This window comes from Gracilinanus agilis, chromosome 4, assembly GCF_016433145.1.
Source record: "Gracilinanus agilis isolate LMUSP501 chromosome 4, AgileGrace, whole genome shotgun sequence".
Lineage (NCBI taxonomy): Eukaryota > Metazoa > Chordata > Mammalia > Didelphimorphia > Didelphidae > Gracilinanus > Gracilinanus agilis.
The window spans coordinates 65105193-65129584 of NC_058133.1; the positions used below are offsets into that span (position 1 = coordinate 65105193).

Here is a 24392-nt window from a genome sequence, read left to right on the forward strand (position 1 = left end):
TTCTCACCTAACAAGTGGGGGCTGAACTAGCTGCTCTATCAGGTCCTTTACATCCTGTACTCTCCAGATTTAACCAGAGAGTAGCTGGCACTAGAACTGGGAATGGGGAGTGGAAAGACCTCAGGTTTCAAGATTACACCTACTTTCAGACAGAATTTGTACTTTTCCCTAAAGCTATTATCTTCCAGATTTACCTTAACTTTACCACTGGTTCCGGATTAGAGGCATAAAATGGAAAATCATAGGATTAAAACCAGTGTTCGTGGCATGTTTTCCTCATATACATACAAAGAGAGCAGTAGTAGATGATCCAAATAGATTAAATTGAAATCTTCATAATACTTTTTCCTGTTTTGTTAAGAATAGGGTGGAGTATTTCTATTTATGAAAAGGCTTACTTCTAGGAGAAGTACTAGCAGAAGAAGCAACTGAAGAAACTCTTCTTGATCCTTGCCTGATACAAAAGACCATGGTCAAACGAGTTGCAATTATTGGAGCTGGTGTGAGTGGCCTCACCTCCATCAAATCCTGCTTAGAAGAGGGGCTGGAGCCCACCTGCTTTGAAAGGAGTGGTGACATTGGAGGGTTATGGCAATTTACAGTAAGTGATATTTCTTTAATTTCTATATTGAGTATGTCAACCAAGGCAACTGCCTGAAAAGATGATGTTAGTCATTTCCCCTCTCTAAGGACTCTAGCTCCCAATTTATAAAATGAAAAGGTTCACTCAGACATTCTCCACTATCCTTTCCATCTCTGTAGAATTTTTCTATTAAAACATGAAATTTGGGGCAGCTGGGTAGCTCAGTGGATTGAGAGTCAGGCCTAGAGATGGGAGGTCCTAGATTCAAATCTGACCTCAGACACTTCCCAGCTGTGTGACCCTGGGCAAGTCACTTAACCCCCATTGCCTACCTTTACCACTCTTCCACCTATGAGCCAATACACAGAAGTTAAGGGTTAAAAAAAAACAAACCATGAAATTTGTCTATGAAACCTTTAAGATCTACCCAATGAGATATTTTAATTGGTCCTAGGACAGAATAATAATTTCTATAGTGCTTTAAGATTTGCAAAGCACTTTATATGTGTTATCTCATTTGATCCGCACAACTCTGTGAGACAGATGCTATTATTATCCTCATGTTACAGAGAAGAAAAGTGAGGCTGAGAGAGGTTGAGTGCATTACCCTAGGTCACATAGCTAGAGAGTTTCTGAGCTAGGATTTGAACTCATGTCTTCCTAATTCCAAGTGCAGCTTTTCATCTACTATGCCACCTTGTTGCTGTTTCAGAATGTCTGGAACTATGTGATAGAAGAAATAGCCAGATCAAGATCAAAAGGAATCAAATCCCAGAGTGAAGGAAAGTGACCAATGAGCAAATGGGGTACTAGATCTCTTCCCTTCATCTTTCTGTTTTATTAATCCTCACCCTTCTTGACCTCTGTGCAGGTTTTGACATTGTTGGTCACCCTTTATACTAGATATTCTCTTCTCTCTAGGTTTTCATGGCACTGCTCTCTCCTAATTCTCCTCCTATCTTTCCGGTTTCTCCTTCTCAGAATACTTTACAGGATCTTCATATAGTAATTATGGATATCCCCTAAGGAGAGTTTGCACAGTTTGCATCTTGAATGACTATCATAAATGGTTCCATTTCTATTAAAAACAAATTTACCTGATAGTCATTTGTTCAATGGTTCTTGGTCAGTAGATTGAGTTCTTGAGAATCCTACCCATGGTTATTGTTTTTCAGTCACTTCTGACTCTACATGATCCCATGGATTTTTTTTTCCATGAGGATTTCTAGGCAAAGATAGTGGAGTGATTTGCCATTTACTTCTTCAGTGTGTCCCCACTTTACGGATGAGAAACAGAGGCAAATAGGGGTTAAGTGACTTTCCCAGGATCACACAGCTAGTAAATATTTGAAACTGATTTGAATTCAGATCTTCTTGGCTCCAAGTCTGGTGCTCTATCCAATGTGCCACCTATCTACCCTACCACCCATGGAGGATCTTTTTCATTTCACTCTTGGTTCTTAATGATTTCATAGACTCCTTCCAGAGAGAAATAACTTTTGGTGACATTTGACAAAACAAATAGAGTACACTCAAGTAGAGTTATCCTGAGAAATGAATTCTATATGTAAATTTTTACTTGAAAATATTCATCAATCCCCTTCCTCTTATTGATGAGGAAGCATTCATGTTACTATAGTTGCCTGGAGGTGATAAGACATGGATTCCATTAACACTGCATAGAAGGGGAAGGGAAGATTGGGTTGGATCCCTTTTAGATTAATTGTGAATTTTGCCATGCAAAATTAAAGAGAACAGCTAGGTGGCTCAGTGGATTGAAAGTCAGGTCCAGAGATTAGAGGTCGTGAATTCAAATCTGACCTCACATGTTTTCTAGCTTGACACTGGATAAGTATGACCCTGGGTAAGTGCCTTAACCACCCACTGCCTAGCCCTTACCACTCTTCTAGCAGTTCTTCAACCATTGTGAAGAGTTTCACTAATGACTATGGATTGCATCTTCTATATCTTATAGAGAAGCTAGAATTATGTTCATGTCCCTTAAAGTAGCCAGTCTACTAATTCTCTCTTTGCAATAAATCTCATAAAAGCTCCCTTCTGTCCTCTGACACTGACACCACCACATGGAAGCTGTCATCAACTCGCTCCTGGACTATTAAAATAGCCTAGTGGTTGTTCTTCCTGCCTTAAGACTCTCCCCATTCCTGTCTGTCTGTCCACTCAGCTCTTGAAATGATCTTCCAAAAGACACACACACACACACACACACACACACACACACACACACACACACACACACACACCACCACCACCACCACCACCACCACCACTACCACCATTCACCATTACCACCACTACTCTCATGATTCAGTAAATTCTAGAGACTCTCTATCACTTCCAGGATAAAACATAAAATCCTCTCTTTGACATTCAACGTCTGGTATAACCTGTCCCCCTCCTTCCTTTTCGGTCTTCTTACCTCTTACTCCCTGCCTCATTATCCTCTATGATCCAGTGATACTACTGATCCTCAAACAAGACTCTGTCTGCTGATTCAACATTCTCCCTGGCTGTCCCCATGTTTGTCATGCTGTCCCTCCTTTTCTCTCCTCTCAACCTCCTTGACCAAGTCTTAGCTAAAGTCTCAAGTCTCAGCTAAACTCCTGCCTCCTATAAAAAGTCTCTACCTCCCCTAATGTTAGTATTTTCCCATTATTTTTATCTGCAATTTATCAATATATCAATCTATATGTAGATCACATAATACCATATATATGTGATATCAACTGATATCACATATATATGTGTATATTGTTTATATTCTTATATATATTTTGCTTTTTGGAAAATGTCAGAAAAATTACATTAAATACCACACAATTTGCATAGGAGGAATAAGCCTCCTTACGTCTTCACAATGACCTCAATAACAAATTTAGAATTTCTTGAAAAGGTAATCCTTTCTCTTCCATAAATCTGGAAGAATACCTGGATATATTCTTCTGACTAGGTCAGTGATGGGCAAACTACAGCCCATGGGCCAGATGCAGCCCCCAGAAATGTTCTATCCAGCCACTTGGCATTATTCCCAATCTGATGACTACAATGAGTAGGATACAATACAATGAAACTTTGGAAGAGTCGCCTTAGAAACAGACTGACAGATGAGCATTTCCTTTCCTTTGGCCCCCTCTTTAAAAAATTTGCCCATCACTGGACTAGATGATTTGGTTATTTGGCTATTAGCTACAAGATGGATGATGGAATTGGAAACCAAAGAGAAGGGACAGATCTCCTGAGGTTAAGAATGCTAGAGTCTGGACTCATAAAAATAATTCTCATTTACATAGCACTTAAAGGTTTGAAGACATTTTTCTTACATATATTATGTCTTTGATTCTCCCATTATTCCTATTTTATAAATTAAGACACTGAGGCTTGATTAATTTCAAAGATCTTTTAAAGTCAATTCTTTATTTTGTAGATAAGAAAAGTAAATTCTAGGGAGGTTAGGTGATTTGCCCAAGATCACATTAATAATAAACATCAACGGTGGCATTTGAAACAATGCTCCTTTGGCTCCAGAGTAAGTTCTCTTTCCACAGCTTAGGTGGTATGATGGATAGAGTGCAGGGTCTAAAGTCAAGAAGACTTATCTTCCTGAGTTCAAATCTGGTCTCTGACACTGAGCAGTTGTGTGACCCTGGGCAAGTCATTTAATCTTGATTACCTCAATTTCCTCAGTCTGTAAAAAAGGCTGGAGAAGGAAATGGCAAACCACTCTGGAATCTTTGCCAATAAAACCCCATACAAGATCACAAAGACTTAAACATGACTGAAACACCTGAACAACATGTTTCCCTAGACAGAAGTAGATTATTTCATTTGATCCCCAATACAGCTCTGTGAGATTAGTTATCCTTATTTCACAGATGAAGAAACTGAGGCTAAAAGAGGATCAGTCAGGGGGGCAGCTGGGTAGCTCAGTGGATTGAGAGCCAGGCCTAGAGACAGGAGGTCCTAGGTTCAAATCTGGCCTCAGACACTTCCCAGCTGTGTGACCCTGGGCAAGTCACTTGACCCCCATTGCCTACCCTTACCAATCTTCCACCTATAAGTCAATACACAGAAGTTAAGGGTTTAAAATTAAAAAAAAAAAAAAAGAGGATCAGTCAGTCAATTTATTAAGCACCTACTGTGTGCCAAACAGTAGAGATACAAAAAGAGGGAAAAGATAGTTCCTGCAGTCAGAGTTCAGAATCTAATGAGGGAAACAAGGTACCAATAAGCTTTAGATAGGATAAATAGGAAATAATTAAAAGAAAAGCCCCAGAATTAAGTGGGGTTGAGAAAGGTTTCCAGTAAATAATAGGATTTTGATTGGGATTTAAGGAAGCCAGGAGGTGGAGATGAGGAAGGAAAACATTCCAGGTATGAGAGATAACCAGGAGGTATTTGTATTGTCCTTTAAAGTACTTGGCAAGATTCTCATTTGAATCTCACAGAACCTTGATAGAGATAGTAAAGGAATCCATTGTCCTTAGCTCAAAGATGAAGAAAGTGAGACTAGGTGGATCAAGCTAGACAGTAAGGTGATTCCCAGCCTTATCAGATAACACAGGATATATAAAAGTGAAATGCTGACTAGGAAACCCACCCAGGTGTTCTACATTTCATCCTCTCACACTAGGTTTTCCTTTTAAAACACAAAAACAAAAAACATGGAACTCCCAATATGGAAGCTTACTTTACTACAGATCATTTCGTTAAGGTATAGAGGGTTGCTTGAGATTCCAAAAGCTTAAACTAGTTGCCCAGGATCACAAAGACAGCATGCATCAGATGTAGGATTGAACCCATATCATCCTTCCTGATTCAAGGACCCTTTCCCCATGTTTCTTTCTCACACATTTGCTGGTAGGTAATTCAATTGAGAAAGTAGTTATTTCTCCCCAGGTCATTTTGAACACTAATATGTTGAGAGTTTTAATTCCTGAAAGACAATAACAATTTCTCCTTTATGATATTTTTTATAGGAATATGTAGAAGAGGGCAGGGCTAGCCTTTATAAATCTGTGGTCACTAACAGCAGCAAAGAAATGTCCTGTTACTCAGATTTCCCTTTCCCAGAGGATTTTCCAAATTTTTTGCCACATGACAAATTTCTGGAATATCTCAAGATGTATGCAAACAGGTTCAACCTTCTGAAGTGCATCCGATTCAAGGTACGTCCCAAGGAGCTGTTTGGTTGAAGAAAAGGTACTTTATATATGTTTTCTTTTGTTGTTTCCTACCTGAGACTCAAATTCCTTGGTTGAGATGAGAAACTGGCCAAGAAGAGCCCTGCTACCTGGTAAGAATCCATTGTCTGCTAGGGACTCTTCAATTAATCTGTGGAACAGAGTAGGTATTTGTACTGTATAGTCCACATGTAGAAACTTATCTATATAGCTAAATCTTCATTGTGATGGCCACAAGTCCAATCCAGATAAATCTTCGGTTTCTAACACAGTCCTATACCCACAATTCCTGAGTCTCTGTTTTTGAAGGATGTGGGGAGGAAGGATATTTCTACACTCTGGATTTCTTTTTTCAGACTATTGTCTGCAATGTGAAAAAAAGACCAGATTTCGCTACTTCTGGCCAGTGGGAGGTAACCACTAAGCATGAAGGGAAGCAAGAATCAGCTATATTTGATGCTGTCATGGTCTGCACTGGTTATCTCACTAACCCATTTTTGCCACTAGACTCTTTTCCAGGTATGTATTGTCTTCTAAATTTCTTCATTTTTAAAAAATCTTATTGGTACTTCTTGGTTTTAGATTTTTTTTTTTAATCACTGTAGAATATGACGTAGGTGTACTCTCAAAGCATGGATCTACTCTTCTTATACTCTATCTCTTGGTGGCTTTATGGATTCTCATGGCTTAATTAGTAATTTTACTCATATGACTTACAGATCTATTTATCAATCCCTGCTGATATAAAGAGATAGATAGATACATCTACACATACATAGATATATATGTGTACGTACACATATGAATCAATATGTATATATACACATATATCTGTAGCCAAAATTCCAATCCCATATCACAAACTATTGGAATATTTAAAAATGGATTACCTAAATCAGTGATGGGCAAACTACAACCCATGGGCCAGATGCAGCCCCCTGAAATGTTCTATCCAGCCACATGACATTAATTCCTAATCTGACAAATACAATGAGAAGGATACAATTCAATGAAGTTTTGAAAGAATTGCCTTAGAAACAGACTGACAAATTAGCATTTCCTTTCCTTTGGCCCCCTCTTTAAAAAGTTTGCCCATCACTGACCTAGATTATTCAGTTTCAAAATGTCCAAAATAAAATTCATTATATCAATCACATATCTTACATGCTTCTTTCAGTGATTCAAGTTCACCATCAGTCTCATCCTTGATATCTCATTCACTGTCACTCCACATGTCCCATCAGTTGCCAAATCTTTTCATTTTACCTCAACATTTCTTACATCTATTCCCTACTCTCCACTCAGGCAGCCATCACTCTATTTCAGGTCCTCATTACCTTTCCCCTAGACTCCTACAATAGCCCTCCCGATGAATCATCCTCATTTCTTTCCTACCCATCCATCATCCACATCACTGCCATTGTGGTATTTTGAAAATAGAGGTCCAATCCTAGCCCTTCCCTATTCAGTAAATTTCAGGGGTTTTCTACACCCTCTATGATCAAATGTATTGTCATTTAAAGTCCTTTTAAATGACTCCAAACAACTTTTCCAGCCTTAGTCTTCATCATTTTCTTTCACACTTTCTATGGTCCAGACAAACTATCGGTCCTACTTTTTCTCATCCAAGATTGACTTAAGTGACTTGCAAATGAAACCTTCCATATATATTGTCTCTTCCCCATTAGGATCTGAAAATGACTTTCTTGCTTCAACATTTTTATCCCTAGTCTTTGCTTTTCATAGAGTAGACACTTAAATAAATTCATGTATTCAAGACTCTCTGTCTCTCATCTCTGTGTCTTTGCCCAGGCTGTGTCCTTCACTTCTCTCTCTTAAAATCACTAGTTTCCTTTGAAGTTTGATTCAAGTGCCATATTCTACATGAGATCTTTCCTGATTTCTTCCAGCTACTAATTTTATCTCTGTCAAAATTACAATATGTATGTATATATATATATGTATATGTGTGTATGTATATATATATATATGTGCATATATATATATATATATATATATATATTAAACCCTTACCTTCTATCTTAGAATCCATACTAAGTATTAGTTCTAAAGCAGAAGAATAATAAGGGCTAGGCAATTGGGGATAAGTGACTTCTCCAAAGTCATACAACTTGAAAGTATCTAAGACCAGATTTGAACTCAGGAACTCCTGACTCTATCCACAGAGATATCTAGTGGCCCCACCTTGTATTTGATTTTTAGAAATCTTGTTTGTTCTTATATATCTACATACTGTTTCCCCTCAAAGAATGTGAGGTCCTTGAAAGGAAGCACTGTTTCATTTTTGTCTCTATCTCTAGAACCTATCACAATACCTGACATATAGTCAGTGATTAATATTCTTGCTGATTGATTGATTGATCATTGTCATTTCATAATAACCTCCTCCTCCTCCAAATAATCCTCTTTTGTCAAGGAATTAATAAGTACTTATTTGATGCCTACTATGTACCAGGCACTAAACTAAGTCCCTGCCTTCAAGGAGTCCACAACCTAATGGAGGATGATAACATACAAAAGGAAGTTGAAAAGGGGGAAGGTGGAGAGCCAAGAAGGGACCTGATGTGTGAATATGGTAGAAAAATCAAAGAAGCTCCCAAATTTCCTGAGATATGGTAGAAAAGTCAGAGACATGTTAAAAAGAGAAACAGATAAATGAAACAAAATTCATCTGAACAGGAAACACATTTCACCAAGTCCTCTGGGATCCAGATGGATTATTACATTTGTCTGGACTTTGGAATCTTTCAGTATTTTCCTTCGTATTATTGTGGTCATTCTGTATATACATACATTAGATTGACTTTCTTTGCTCTGAATTAGTTCATTCATTAAAAGAGCATTTTCCAAGTGTCTACTATGAGTCAAGGGAGCAAGGGAGATTTAACTTCTCCGAATTCCTCGTATTCATTTTTTTTGATGTAGTAGTATTCAAATAACTCTGTTGGTTCAGCTTTCCTGCCTATGTTAGGCACCTTCTTTTTTTCTTTTTAATATCACAAAATTACTGCTCTGAATATTTCCCTACTACAGGGAAATATTAGAAATATTTCTATGAATATGAATATTTCCATGGCATGATATCTGGAATATCGTAGTTGCTCAGCAAGTACTTGTTTCATTCTTTACTTCCTAAAGGACCTCCAAGTGTCTGGCAAGGTGGCTATATCTAGAATTATGGGGGGAAATATCTCTGTCCCCTTTTTCACTAGGGATCTGAAATTTGTGGGTAACAACCATATTGTGGTTTCACATATTTCAGTCCAAAATGTGCTTTCCAGCTTACTCTCCAGCTGGGCTCATGTGGAAGATTTTCAAACAATGCAAGTTGCTTATTATGTACAAGGAGAGTTCAATAGGTGGCTCTTTCTAAGCACTTTTGAAGGGTCAAGGTTTGAAATGAAAGTCAAAGTCATGCCTTAATCAGCATTTAGGCAGACTTCCAAAGAGAGAAAGAGGGAGATAATAACATGAGGCTAGAAGCAACAAAGGTCAGATTGTAGGCACACAGACAACTTTCTCTGAGTCTACAGTGAGCTATAATATTTTACCTGGTTGAAATGTTACCACATTGCAGCTCAGAGTCAGGAGACCTCACTGCCAGTACTGCCTTTCTCATAATCTTACTGCATAATATTGGGCCAGTTATTTAACTTCTATGAGGCTCAGTTCCCTCACCTGTAAAACTGAGGATATTGGAATAAATGATTACTGAGATCATGTAAGTTCCCTTAGAGTAGAGACAATTTCATCTTTGTCCTGGTACTGCAAGCAACCTCACACACAGTAAGTCCTTAAAAAATGTGTGTTGAATAGAATTAGTGAAGGTCCCTCATCATTCTAAAATTCTATTATTCAAGATTGAGTAGTAGAGATCCAGGTCTGGACCATACTTTCATTTAAATTCACCATCCTGAAGTGAGTCTTTTCAAAACTAAAATCTACTCTAGAAGTATGAAGTTTTGATACCTTTAAAGTGAAATCTGAAGGAAATTCAGAGAGAGCTCTAACACAAGAAGCAACATGATATACAATGTCAAGAGTTCTGGATTTTTTGTTAGAAAGAGTTGGGTTTGAATCCTGCCACCGACTCTCATTAGCTGAATGGTCCAAGGCATGTCATTCAAGCTTCTCTGAGGTTCATTCTCATCTGCAAAATGAGGATGGACTCGATGACCTCTAAGAGCCCTTCCAGCTCTAAAGTTATGATTCTGTGAAAAAGTTTGAGCAGTGGCAATAATTAGTCAATTTACAAAGGGGACTGTTTTGAAGGCAAAAGAACCTACTTGGGTTTTTACGTTTTGATGGCATAATATGCATATATATATGCCTTTAAATATTGCTCTCATTAAAGCTCCTTTGCAAACCCTAAGTACTGTATATATGTTTGATTTTATATCATTACTATTACCATTCTTCATTTAATAATTCTATTTATCCACATGTGAGGTAGGTAGTGTAGACATTATTATCCTGATTAGACAGGGAAATGACACACAAGATCATATGTTGGTTCCTTTGGTAAATTGGCATTTGGACTTGATTGAAGTAGGAGCATCAGGTAGGAAAGAGCACTGAATTTGGGGTAAGAAGACTTGGGTTCAGGGGCAGCTGGGTAGCTCAGTGGATTGAGAGCCAAGCCTAGAGATGGAAGGTCCTAGGTTCAAATCTGACCTCAGACACTTCCCAGCTGTGTGACCCTGGGCAAGTCACTTGACCCCCATTGCCTACCCTTACCACTCTTCCACCTATAAGTCAATACACAGAAGTTAAGGGTTTAAAATTTAAAAAAAGAAGAAGACTTGGGTTCTAATCTTGGCTCGATATATGAACTTTATTCCAAATCCCTTATGATTGTGAGTTTGCCAAATAACAATGGGAGCTTGCTAAAGCCACAAAGTATGTTACACAAGCTGTTTCCAGACCTCCTCTTGACATCTGGCTGAGCAAACCACTTTTCCCAAGGAAGGTTTTTTCCTCACAGAGCAGAAATACATTTGATTGTGTAACAACAGCTTCCAAAATTATTTTCCAGCAGCTCTTCTTTTTTGTTTGGTACATGATACCTGACCCTTGGAAGTAAATAAACCAAGCTAAGCCATTCATATCACCAGCTGATTTCAGTCAGAAAGCAAGACATCACCAGACTAACAATTATTGAGTCAACTGAAACTAAATAATAATCTGTTATTATCCTAAAGATAATACAAGATGAAGCCCTGATACATAAAGCCAATAGGCTTAGATTGAGTTACAGGCACTCTCCAAATCCACCTTGATTGGAATCAACATCTCAATATCCATGGGTGAAGACCATACCAATTTACTATCTATGATGAGGACCTCCATTTTCTTTCCATCTCTGAATAGAAATTGAAATTTTGTTCATGTTTAACAATTACTATCACAATCTGGGCCTAAGGAGCTAGAAAGAGTCATCTCTTTCTCTTTCTCTTTCTCCATTAAAGAGACCCTCACTCTGGAGCCAAGTAGATGTAGACCAGATTCAGTTCTAGGGAAGTATGATTACCTAAAAAGAAGGACCAGTTCTTTTTCTCTCCCTATTTAGCTCCTTATGTCCTTATTCTGGGAGCCTAAAGGGAAAAATTACTTAAAGTCCAACTTTGGCTCATGTTTAGATTCTCCCCAAAGTGAAGAAGAGGAAAGTATTCGAGTATAATCATTATGCATTAAGGATCAAGTATTGGACAGCTATTTATTTCTTTCACACAAAAGAAATGTTAGCACAAAGATTCCTAAGCAAGAATTGGCAGAAACTTTTAAAAAAGGACTCAGTAACTTATAACTACCATTATACTCTCCTGAAAGTTTGAAATTTAAACAGCAGAGCATGAGGCATTTTATAGAACTTATTAATAGGCATTTTCCATTTCATCTCAGCTCTGTGGTCTCTCTTTAATGTCTTCTGGCACTCTAGACCAAAACTTGGGCTCATCTTCCCGTCTATAGTTATCTTCTCCTCCAATAAGCATTACAATGGATATTGTGCTTACCTGGAGCCATATGAGGTCATGTCCTAGAAGGCAACCAGCACTGACAGTGCCGGGGAATCTGACCTCTAAAGGTCAAAAGGCTGTCCCTATTGCTAGAAATATTTATCTCAAGACCACTGCTTAATCATCTATGGTCATTAAAAGAACACCAAGCAAAAGAGGCAGTTGGAGTTTTGGGAGCCCATCTCAGACTTGCTAAACTAGCATGTGCTCTAGCTATTATGTGCTCACAACTCACTCTTTTCAGCTGGGGGAGATGAGAGGGAAATGCAAGTTTCCCATCTCCAGTCTTTCATGCAAAGCCCAGAAGGAGAGAACTATTTTGCCAGTGACAGAAAGGAAAAGAGCAAACTGGAAAATATCTCTCCTTTTTAAAATTAATTCAGGTCCTTTCCTGCCACCATCCTGTAACTAAGGAACCAGTGGGGTCATAACAACATTATCCCAAAGCACTCAAGACTTTCATTGCTTAGCCAGAACATGTAGTCAGCCATTTATTTAATACACTGGTTTATATACACTACTTACTTAATAAAGGGGGAAAGAGATCATCATTTAATGAGGACTTACAATCAAAAAGTACTTTCATGGAGATTTTAATTCAATATATACATTTGAATCCATCAGAAATAGGTTCTATAAACTGAGTATAGCAATCCAGTGCCCTGCTCAAATACGAGCCTCCAGAAAGTTGTCACAGATTTGAAAGATTTTGTGGCTGCACTCAATTAAAATGATAATTAGTAGTTTTGTGTTTACATTAAGTCAACCAGAAAAGACATATTGGCTCAGAGGAAACTACATTTAGTCACATTAAGTGATGACAAGATGTCCAATAGACCCACATACCCAAAGGAGTAGCAGGAATGAAAGCAGGGAGTATACACCTACAAAGAACATATATGATCAGGGAATGTGTATGGAGGGACACTAGCCAGTTTGTTGCAGAGTTAATTGAAAAGCTGAGCCAACATGGTTGGCAGCAGTGGAGCAGAAAAGGAGTGGGCATTTTTCAGAGATTTGATGTAGAGCACCATATTTATTCTTCTGGGCCATAATACCCCCAAATACCAGAATTGGTTTGATGAAAATGTTGGGCAAATTGAAACTACTAAATAAAAAATGAGAACTCCCCAGGTTTTACCAGCAGGATAGTTCATCCATCTCTAAAAAGGCAGCATTTAATGTCATCAAAAGTAAAGTGTAAACAAAACTTACAGAGATGTAATATTCTTGGCTCAGTAAGAAGGCAGATGAATTTCAGTTTTATGTCAATATTGACAATCCAAAATGCCTCTACCATGCCTCGAAGGCTATTGATGGAACCAAAATCAATGGTGCATCTCAACTAGTCAGCTCTGTTGGAGCCACACTGATCAGTGATAAGGACTTGAAACTGAAGAGATGGGCTTTTATAGTGTTCTCAATAGACCATCATCAATCAATGCTGAAACCACTGACATATACCTCAGGTTAAAATCAGTCCATCTTTCATCATACTTCCAACTGAAGAAGAGGTCTTGAAGGCCATTAGATTCCTCTCCTTCAGCAAAGACCCTGGTGCTGATTCCATTATAGAAGAGATTTATAAGGCAGAGGGTAACCTGCTCATACAAATAGAATATGCCAAGAATAGCTAAGCAGGTATTTTCCCAATTCCTGGAGAACAACCTTTTGGTGATGAATTTCTCTAAATCTATCTTGGTTGTTCCTCAGGTGAGAGTTCATCTCCAGTGCCCATGCTTAAGTAATGTAATATTGCCCTGGAAGAATCTATTAAAGCTTACACTCTACTACATGACCTTCAAGATCCCATGGCCATCTCTTTGTTATGATGAGACATCAGTGGAGGACACAGTTTCTCAGTTTAAATTTCTCTATCTCCATAGCCTTTTAGTCAGATTGTTAATGATGTGGTAAACAGTGGTTTATTAGTCACAAATTAAAAAGAACAATGGATTTGAAAAGAAAATATCTAGTTTTCATTCCTCCTCTGCAACTTATTACCTTTATGACCCATATGATTTCTTCATCTAAAAAATGGACTAGATGATGAATATGGACTAGATGGACTAAAGACTCTTCCAATTCTTAATACAATGCAGTGCCTTAAGGCCAGAAAGCACTTTTTTAATACTATAACTCCATGATTGAGGCAATGGAGCTAATATTATTATCGCCATTTCATAACTGAGGTGATTGAGGACCAAAAATGTTTAAGTGGCTTGAATAGAGTCATGTAACTAGTGTCTGAGCCAGGATTCAAACCTAAGTCTAACTGCAAACACCATACTTTTACCACTACACTTCATGGCCTTAATGAACTATTGGGCTCATTAATGAATAATTTTATAGGTTTCATAGTATCATAGAACTTCAGGGAAAGACCTCAATGGCCATCTAGACCATCTTATTATCAAAAGCAATCTCCAGGGGGGCAGCTAGTTTGCATAGTGGATTGAGAACTAGGTCTAGAGACAGATGGTACTATAGAGATCCTGCTCTATAACCAGAGACTTATCTGAGTGGCCTAGGGTGGTTGTCGGATGTAAAGAACAAAACAGATTGGAAGCACGACTTGTTAGCTCATAATGCTCCAAGGGATACTGGAGTCACCAATTTATTATAAAGGAAATTAAAGATCCCCTTCCCCCAAAAGCCCAAGAAAGTTTCCCACAGATACAGAGAGCAGTATTTTTACTATAATCATAACAAAAGTCTTAGAAGCCTCCAGGTATAGATAAAAAACCTATGCTAAACTATCAACTATATGTGTTATCTTTAAGTGGAGCCTGGGACATCTTGTTAGGTCGGAAAGCCCCTGAAGTTCTCAGCCTTGATGGTATTAAGCAATTTTTGAGCCTCATTATTTTACTTTAATTCTGGGCAAAATGCCCTGCCAAGGGTTTGACCTTGGCCATACCAGCCAGCTGCATTCTCGGTCAAAGGGGAACAGTGTTAGCCCCACTCCCGCTGGATTCCTGAGAGCCCAAAGCTTTTTTCAATAAGACTATAATGCATTTTAAAGGAAGGTAAGAATTATGAAAGGAACCAAAAGAGGAATCTCAGATTTTTATCTTAGATAGCCCACTCCATCTCGAACCTGAAAGGGATAAAAGCCAATATATGGCTCTGCTGGTCTGTATTGATCTTTTGTGGGTGTCCAGATAAAAATATCTATTTGAGATCCTAATTTCTCTTAATAGCTCCCAACATATCCCCCTTCTCTTCAAAATAACATAATTTATTACAAAGGAAAGCTTTGAATAATGAAAGAAGTTATAAATTGGTTATAATCATCAGTTATAGTTGGATCTGATATGAATTACAGATCAAATTGTTTGTTTATGGCTCTCTACAGTGGTACCAGGTTCAAATATGGCCTCAAATACTTCCTAGCTGTCATTGAACTCCTCTTGCCTAGCCCTTATCACTCATCTGCCTTGGAACCAATACACGGTATTGATTCTAAGATGAAAGGTGAGGGTTTTTAAAAAAAGGAATTTCCGGGGCAGCTGGGTAGCTCAGTGGATTGAGAGTCAGGCCTAGAGACTGGAGGTCCTAGGTTCAAATCTGGCCTCAGACACTTCCTATCTGTATGACCCTGGGCAAGTCACTTGACCCCCATTGCCCACCCTTACCACTCTTCTACCTATGAGCCAATACACAGAAGTTAAGGGTTTAAAAAAAAAAAAAAAGAATTTCCACTACCTCCAGAGGAAGCTGTTTCCCTTTCTGTAATGCTCTAATCTTAGGAAGTTTTTTCTTTACAACTTTTAGCCAATAGTCTTCATTCTTACCTATCAGACCAAACAGATAAAATCTAACCTCTCTTCTTTATGGTGGCCCTTCAAATACCAATATCTTTTAAGTAAGGCATAACATCACCCCAAATGGATGTTATTGCCTGAATAATGGTTTTTATTCACAAACCTTATCAAATCCTTCATTTCCTCTCTTTTTTTTCCCCTTGTAGGTATCAAAACCTTTAAGGGTCAGTACTTCCATAGCAGAGAGTACAAGCATCCAGACTTGTTCAAGGATAAGAGAGTCCTTGTGGTTGGCATGGGCAACTCTGGAACAGACATTGCTGTGGAGGCCAGTCATGTGGCTAAAAAGGTATGGACCTTAAGGTTGCTGGTTGTAATTAAAATATCATATAAAGGGTGCTGAAATGCTGAATGGCCTTTGAAAAATGTAGTTCCTTTTCATTATTGGGAAGGAAGTGTGGAAGGCAGGAAGGCAGGCAAGAAGGCAGGTAAGAAAGAAAGAAAGAAAGAAAGAAAGAAAGAAAGAAAGAAAGAAAGAAAGAAAGAAAGAAAGAAAGAAAGAAAGAAAGAAAGAAAGAAAGAAAGGGAGGGAGGATGAGAGAGAGAAGGAGGAAGGAAGGAAGGAAGGAAGGAAGGAAGGAAGGAAGGAAGGAAGGAAGGAAGGAAGGAAAGAAGGAAGTCTTCATCATGACATTCCTATTTCTATTAATGGCACCCAAAACTTCCCAATCATTAAGAACTTGGAGTCACAATTATTCAAATCCTGCCTCTGAGAATTACTGGCTATGGGACCCCGAGCAAGTCCTTTAACCTCTCGTGGCTTCAGGTTTTCTCAGCATAAAATAGGAACATTAATAACAGTCATTCACAGAATTGCTGTAAATATCAAATAAGACCACCTACGTCAAATCTTCACAAAAAGTTAAATGCTATGTCAACATGTGATATGGCCCCTTAGACAATTTGCTCATTTGTGAAATGGGCATAATACCTACAGGGATGTTGTGAAAAGCGAAAAGATAATGTTTGCAAAGGGCTTTATACATATAATATGTACATATGTATGTATGTATATGCATAGTTACTTTTGCAAGCTGGAGGGGAAGAGGGGAGAAGATTTTGGAAATGGAAGAGCATTCAGTGCTTTTAATTCAATAAGTATAGCAGGTGTTTATAAGCATTTTAAGATCTACAGAGTACTTTGAATAATAACAGCAGCTAGCATTTAAATAGTGCTTTCACTTTTGGAAAGAACTTTTAAAATATTAATGCATTTTGTCTTCACAGCAATCCCATGAAATAAATGCTGAATAATTTGTATGTTTGCTTCTAGGTTTTGCTCAGCACCACTGGAGGTGCATGGTTGATAAGTCGAGTTTTTGACCATGGGTATCCTTGGGACATGGTGTTCACTACTCGATTTCAAAGTGTATTAAGAAATTGCCTCCCAACTCCAGTTGTAAATTGGCTAATTGGCAAAAGGATGAATGGCTGGTTCGATCATGCAAACTATGGTTTGGTTCCAGAAAACAGGTAATTTATTGGCTTCTGTTTAATGCTCTCAGAAAAGAGGGACCCCAGATTTCCCAGTAACTCTTGCAAACTTGGACAGCTGTTGCTGCTTCAGGATATGTTTCTATTTTGTTGAAACATTTGGCAAGAAAGAATATAGAACCACAAGATTCAGTTTAAAAAGAGGATTGATGTATGAGGTTTTGTTTCATTGTAAGGAAAAATTGTGTCCTATAGTTGCCTTTTGCAGTCTTCTTAATGGCCACAAGATATAACCACAACAAGACATTCTAAATTCAAATCAACAAACATATAACAAGGACCCATTTTGTAAAAAGCTCTATAGAAACAAAGAAAGCTGTAATATTAGCTACCTAGGAGGCTGAATCTTATAGAGGGCATATTTTCTCCACTGATATAATGTAAGCCCTTTGAATGTTGGAAAGATATTTGTATATGTACCAATAATATGTGTGTATGTGTATACAATAAATGATACATATATACACACATATGCATTGTACATGTATATGCACATGTATGTACACACACATAGGTATTTCTGTGTAAAATTATGTGTATGTAGAATTATGAGTATATTTGTAAAATATGTGTGTGCGCATATGCATATGTGTAAAAACAAGGTAATTTGAAGTGGTAGCCATTTCTGGGGGCATTACAAAAGTCTTTATGTAGAAGACAGCATCTGAGCTGAATTTCTAAGGGGAAGAACATGGATCACAATGGAGAAAAAGAAAAGAATTGTCTTCCATGTATGGGCCAAAGCATGGGGACAAGATGACAATAGAAGGCAAAGAGAGGTACATTTTGAGTGGATATGAATAATAACAATAATAACTCACAAATATATTACATCTTAAGATTATAAAATACTTTCCATACAATAACCTGGAAAGAAAGGATGAATGAATATGATTATCCCCATTCTATAGTTTAAAAATAGGGCTCAGACAGGGAAGGTAGTTTGCCTAGGGTCACGGAACTAGTGAATGCAAGAATCAGGACTTGAGGCTGACCCCAAAAGCAGAGCAATGAATGCCAGAATGAGTAGCTTCTACTTTATTCTATAGGCAGTAGGAACCACTAAAGGATTTTCAGAAGAAGAATTACATTGCTGAAGTGGTCTGTTAGGAGGATTCCAAGGGCAGCCATATGAAGGATAATTGGATTGACTAAAGTCAGGAGACTGGTTAGAAACTTATGACAATATGCGGTGGAGTGAATAGACAAATGGACTTGGAATCAAGAAACCCGAGTTGGATTCCAGACCCTGATGCTTACTAGCTCTGAGACCCTATTTATTTAATTTATTCATTTTTAAATTAATTTCATTTATTTAAATTTTTTAAAAATATTTATTTAAACAAATAAATGAATGAATATAAATGTATTTAAATTAAATTTGTTTAAGTTATTTAATCTCTCTGTTCTTTGGTTTCCTCATCTGTAAAATGGAGATCATGATAGTTTAATACCTGCCTCACAGGGTTGTTGTAAGGAAGTGCTTTGTAAACCTTAAAGCCCTATGTAAATGTGAGTTATCATTAATATAGATAAGAAGAGAGATAAGAGCCTATACTAGAGCAGTAGCAATCTAAATGGAAAGTGGAGCATGGAGGTGAGAGATATTGCTGAGGCAGACCTAAGAGAATTCAATAAGTGGATGAGAAGGTCAGGGGTGGTAAAAATAAGAATGAAAGAGAACACAGTTACAAACCTGGGTGGGATGCTGATGCCATCAATATAAATGCAGAGATTAAGAGCAGGGGTAGATTTGGAAGAAGATGAGTTCCATTTTGGACATGTGGATTTTGAGGTGCTAGTAGACAGAAAAGTGATATCCAGCAACCAATTGGAAACATAAAACTGGAACTCTTGAAAAGGTTAAAATGGAGACACGGATTTCTGTTATCTGTAGAGGTCTCTAACAATCTGACTTCCATCTAGTTTTCCAAATTTATTTCATATTACTCTCTAAAATATATTATGTAAACACTTCCTTACTGTGTGTCCCTGAGCAAGTCACTTACCCCCCATTGCCTAACCCTTACCACTCTTCTGCCTTGGAACCAATATGCAATATTGATTCTAAGACAAAAGATAAGGTTTAAAAAATAAATAAAACGTATTATGATCCTTCCTAGTTGGATTTCCAACTACTTTGTGAATTCCCCATGTAATTTCCCATCTCCATGCCTTTGTACAGTTTGTCAACCTAATTATTTGAATACATGTATCTCAACTATAACTCTTAGAAAACTAGCTTTACAATTTTCAGTACTCTCTCCCTCCTAAAATTTCTTTGCATTTCTTTATTGTCTCTATGAATGTATTATCTCCCCTAACACCCAAAGTTGAATGCAAATTCTCCCAACTTCAGCAGAAGAGCGTTGTGGAAATATCTCCAATTATTCTCAGAAGATATGATATCAGAAAGTAGACAGAACTCATCAGGAATCACTGGAATTTGTAAATACCACCACAGTATCGAAGGGTAGGCAGGAATCTAAGGGTCAACCTTCAAGGTGCCCTCACTTTGTAGGAATGATTGATCATTACCATAGTATAGGTAGTAACCTATAAGGTGGAAGACATTCAGAAATATATAAGTCTCTATATATAACTTCCTTCTCTCAAGTCCCACACCTTCTATTTATTGAAAAGGGAGAATCCCAGAACCAAAAGCAGGATCAGAGGGAAGTCAGAGGACTAATAAGGCATGTTGTTCATCAGTCTATCTCTCGCTTTTCTGCTTTTATTTAGGACTTTCTTAAGAGAACTAATATTGAATGATGAGCTCCCAGGACGCATAATTACCGGGAAGGTATCGATTAAACCCAGTGTGGAGGCAGTGAAGGAAAATTCTGTTTTGTTTAAGAATACCCCAAAAGAAGAGCCAATTGATATAATTGTCTTTGCCACAGGATATACTTTTGATTTTCCTTTCCTTGATGAATCTATAGTGAAAGTTGAAAATAATCAGGCTTCTCTATATAAGTACATATTCCCTGTTCATCTGGAAAAGCCAACTTTGGCTGTCATTGGCCTCATCAAACCTTTGGTATCTTTAGTCTGCACAACAGAAGTACAAGCCCGATGGGTCACGCGTGTCCTAAAGGGTAAGTAGGTGGAAAATATTGCTGGGCAAAAGAGCAAGACAACAAAAAGGAAAGACAGTGGGAGGAGAGGTTGTCAAACTTTGTTTACTTTGAAATGATGGCTGATTGGTTTTAGAAATTAGAAATCTTCATAACTCACCAGTTCCCATTTAAAAGACAGAGAAAGTAAAAGCTGAATTATAGGGTATTAACTGAGTCACGGGATAATGATGACTTATATTGTGTCTTTGAATGCCAAAAAAGTAGAGTTTGTGTCTTGCATACATGGTCAGTAAGAGGCTGATAGAGTGGAAAAGATTGCCAACATGGGACCCTCAAAAATCACTCTTTGGCACTCACTATCCTTTTTCTCAATGACTTTGATGAAGGCATGGGTAGTGTACTCAAATATGCCAATGATACAAAGGTGAGAAGGGACTGATAGCACATTGGATTGTGAACAAACCAAAAATATCAGTGACAGGCTAGGACATTGGAACAAATCTAATAAGTATACATTTAATTAGGGATAAGTTTAAATTACCACCACTGGACTGAAAAATCAGCTTCATAAGTACAAGGTGGAGAAAAATGTAACTAGATAACAACTTAGGTGGAAAAGAAAAGATCTGTCAGGTTTTGTGCCACGGGCTTTTTTTTTTTTAAAAAAAAAACCTTTACCTTATATCGTATAATCAATACTAAGCATTGTTTCCATGGCAAATGTGCAGTATGGACTAGGCAATTTGGGTTAAGTGACTTGTCCAGGGTCACACAGCTGGAAAATGTTTGAGGTCAGATTTGAACCCAGGACCTCCCATCTTTAAGCCTGGCTCTCTGTTTACTGAACCATCTAGATGTCCCCATGCTATAAACTTAATATGAATCAACAGAGTGATAAGGCAGTTTTAAAAAAATGAAAATTAAAAAAAACTCTTGTGATTCTAGATCTCATTAAAGGAAACATAACTTCCAGAACATGAGTGGTGACTGTCTGATTATATTCTGCCATGGTCAGTCCACATCTGAAGTGTTCTGGTTACTTCTGGGCATCATATCTTACTAAGAACATTGATAAACTGAAGAATATTACAATCAGAATGATAAGAATGGTGTAGAATTGAGTTGCTACCATATGAGAATCTCTTAAAGGCACTAGGGAAGTTCAGCCTGGTGAAGAGGCATGGTAGTGATATTTACACTTATAAGAATGTACTTCTCTGACTTGGCCTCATTGGATGAAAGTTGTAAAGAAACATATTTATGCTTGAATTCAGAGGAAAAATCTAACACTTAGAACTAACCACAAAGGAAATGAGCTGCCTTGGAAAGCCAAGAATTCCCTCTCATTGAAGGATGATCATTATTCTAGTATATTGCAGAGATTTTGAGTTAGGTACAGGTTGGATTGAATGACCCCTAAGATGTCTTCTAATTCTGAGATCTGATGATAAAGACTAGACAACTGGTCAGTTGACTGAAATTTGACTTTTTAGCTGGTTACTTTGGCATCATGCAGACAGACATAGTAAGTCTAAATCACAAGATTTGCCTTGTGGTTAATTAGTCACAAATTGCCTTTATGGAAGAATTGAATGGTCAAGAACCGGAACCATTGGTTCCACCACTCTCTTGTATGCAAGAAAAACAGTCACCAGCCTCACCAATTATAAATCCTGATATTTCATGCCATTTGCCCAGAGTTTCAACAGATGCTTAGAGGAAATTTTTCTTTTTATTTCATAGGCATAAATAAGTTACCACCACCAGAGGTCATGAGAGAAGATGTTAACAAATTAAAATTAAATAGAGCCACTGGGTAAGTTATGTCCCTTAATTATTTGCATGTACTATCTTAATTTACAACTAGAGTTTTCAAAACTTTTTAGTATTTATAGTAGAGCATTTCCCTAAAGGGTCGATGATTGGTGTCCTAACCAGAAATGGCAAAAAGCAGTAAATTTCAAGCAGAAGGAAAATGGAGCATCAAAAACTCTGGAAAAGTTCCAAGGCAACCTTTATTAGGAGTTGCAGATGAAAGAGGAAATTAGGAACCCAGGTTATCATGGCAATGATGACACTAGATCATAACCATCTACCATGCCAAAGAACTAAGGACTTCAGAATAGAGATGCTTTACTTTAATTGCTATAAACAACTCCAAGTTATCAAATTTTCTCAATCAAAGCAAGTCAGCACCTTCTCTGAAACTTCTGGTTTTAGAGCAGGGGTTGGCAACGTATGGCTCTCAAGCCATATCGGGCTCTTTTGAGGACCATATCTGGCTCTTTCTGCAGGAGCCATAAAGTCAATTTTTTTCCAGGCACTGTTACAGGAGTGCACACTGTGAGCACTGTACGGCTCTCACAAAATTACATTTTAAAAATGTGGCATTTATGGCTCTCATGGCCAAAAAGGTTGCCAACCCCTGTTTTAGAGAGTTGAACAGAGTAATGAAAATTTCAGTGATATGTCCAAGATCCCATAGCCAAGTATGTCAGAGGCAGGAAGGACTTTTAAACAAGGTCATCCTGAATTTAAAGATTGTTTTTCAGCCACTATGCCATAGTGGCTGTCCTGGACCTAGAATTTCAGAATTCATAGCAATAGGATGGAAGGATATTAAGAAGAGTGGCATCATGACTTGGACTGGAGCCAGCTAGGTATAGTGCATTATCACTAGTCTAGTCAGGATATTCCCAAGGTGGCCATTCTATAGCTGAGCAACCTATATCCTTCAGGGAATGATTTCTGGAAGTCTGAGTGGAAGAGTATAGAAGTAGTGGGAAGGATATCAAGAAGTATACTAGGATGAAGCATGATTAGCTCTGGGGCTGACTAGAATTTGACTCTTACCAAACAGAACAATCCAGTCCTGGGGTTGTAGTTCCAAGGTAGTGTTGTTGAAAGGGGCTCACTTTATAGTTTAGGGATAGGAGGAGAATTTTGAGACTAGCCTGCATGTTAGTACATGTAAGAATAAAAAAGAAATTGTAGATATGATTCTGAATCTTTGGAGGAGAATTTTAGTTTTACCCAAAATAAGATGACCTGGGTTTTTTTTTTCTTCTTCTTCACAAAGGTTTGGCTTACACTTCAATATGGTTTTGCAAACAGATACTATCAGATACTTAGATGAGCTCTTGTCCTCCATCGATGCAAAACCCAATATCTTGTCTCTGTTCCTGGAGGACCCGCTCCTGGCTTTCAAGATTTTCTTTGGCCCACTTACCTCATACCAGTACCGTCTGACTGGCCCAGGAAAATGGGATGGAGCCAGGAATGCCATTCTAACCCAGTGGGACCGGTCATTCAAGCCAATGAAAACGCGAGTTGTGCAAGAGGTTCCACATCCCTTTTTCAACCTGCTCAAAATCTTTGGTTTTTTAGTTCTCCTTGTAGCTATATTTCTTACATTCTAATAGTTGAAGCCCTTGATTTCTTAGAATAAATACACAGGATAGCATAGTAATCTCCTAGATTCTCCATCAGAGCAGAACCTCAATTCCTATGTATCTTGGGATAACTAACTCAAGGCTTTATTCTTCCCATCTGGAATCCACATGCATTCTAGAAACTCTATAAGAACCCTAACTGGCTAATAGTCTCTAGTGTGTATTTCTCATGACTGTGTCCTTCTCTAGTTCTATACAGATGATCTCCATATATCTACCTGTTAAGAAGAAAGTTTTCTGCAAACTTAAAGCACTATACAAATGTGAGCTATGATTACAGCAATTGTATTCATCTTTATTATCTGCAATTAATGCCAGTGTAATTTTTTTTTCCTATTTTGCTTTTTTCTGATCAGTTTTTCTGAATTTTGATAGTCTATAAAAGGAGATATCAATCTGAGTGCCTACTCTTCCTTCTCCTTGAGGACATCTTGTTAATTCAATTTGTGTACCATAAGCAGCCAAAGTCTTACAAATACTATCTGTGTAGAGATTATATGCTATGTTCTCCATTAAAGAATCATAAAAGAAGCAATGTACATTTTCAAGTGTTCTTTTAATCTCTTTATTGTTGGGAAGAGGAGGAGGAGATATTGAGAAAGATATTGATTTGGAGGAGGAGGGAAAGAAGAGAAGAGAAGGGAGGTAATGTCTGCCCAAGACCAACATGAAGGATGGAAGGATTAAGTGGCACAAGTGGCACAAGAGAAAGACTGA

At 37.8% G+C, this 24392-nt stretch overlaps 1 protein-coding gene across 2 annotated transcripts; it reads left to right on the forward strand.

Annotated features, from left to right (window-relative positions):
• The first annotated feature begins 463 nt into the window (after nucleotides 1–463).
• Nucleotides 464–24392, forward strand: FMO1 (flavin containing dimethylaniline monoxygenase 1). 2 transcript variants are annotated; one of them, XM_044673053.1, is made up of 8 exons: nucleotides 464–601; nucleotides 5581–5769; nucleotides 6141–6303; nucleotides 15796–15938; nucleotides 16923–17122; nucleotides 19886–20241; nucleotides 21967–22039; nucleotides 23303–24392. In XM_044673053.1, exons 1-8 carry the CDS (start codon nucleotides 470–472, stop codon nucleotides 23640–23642), a joined length of 1596 nt encoding a protein of 531 aa, XP_044528988.1. In that variant the 5' UTR covers nucleotides 464–469; the 3' UTR covers nucleotides 23643–24392. The 2 variants fall into 2 exon arrangements, with proteins under 2 accessions (XP_044528988.1, XP_044528987.1); XM_044673052.1 differs by lacking the exon at nucleotides 5581–5769 and having other exon boundaries at nucleotides 470–601.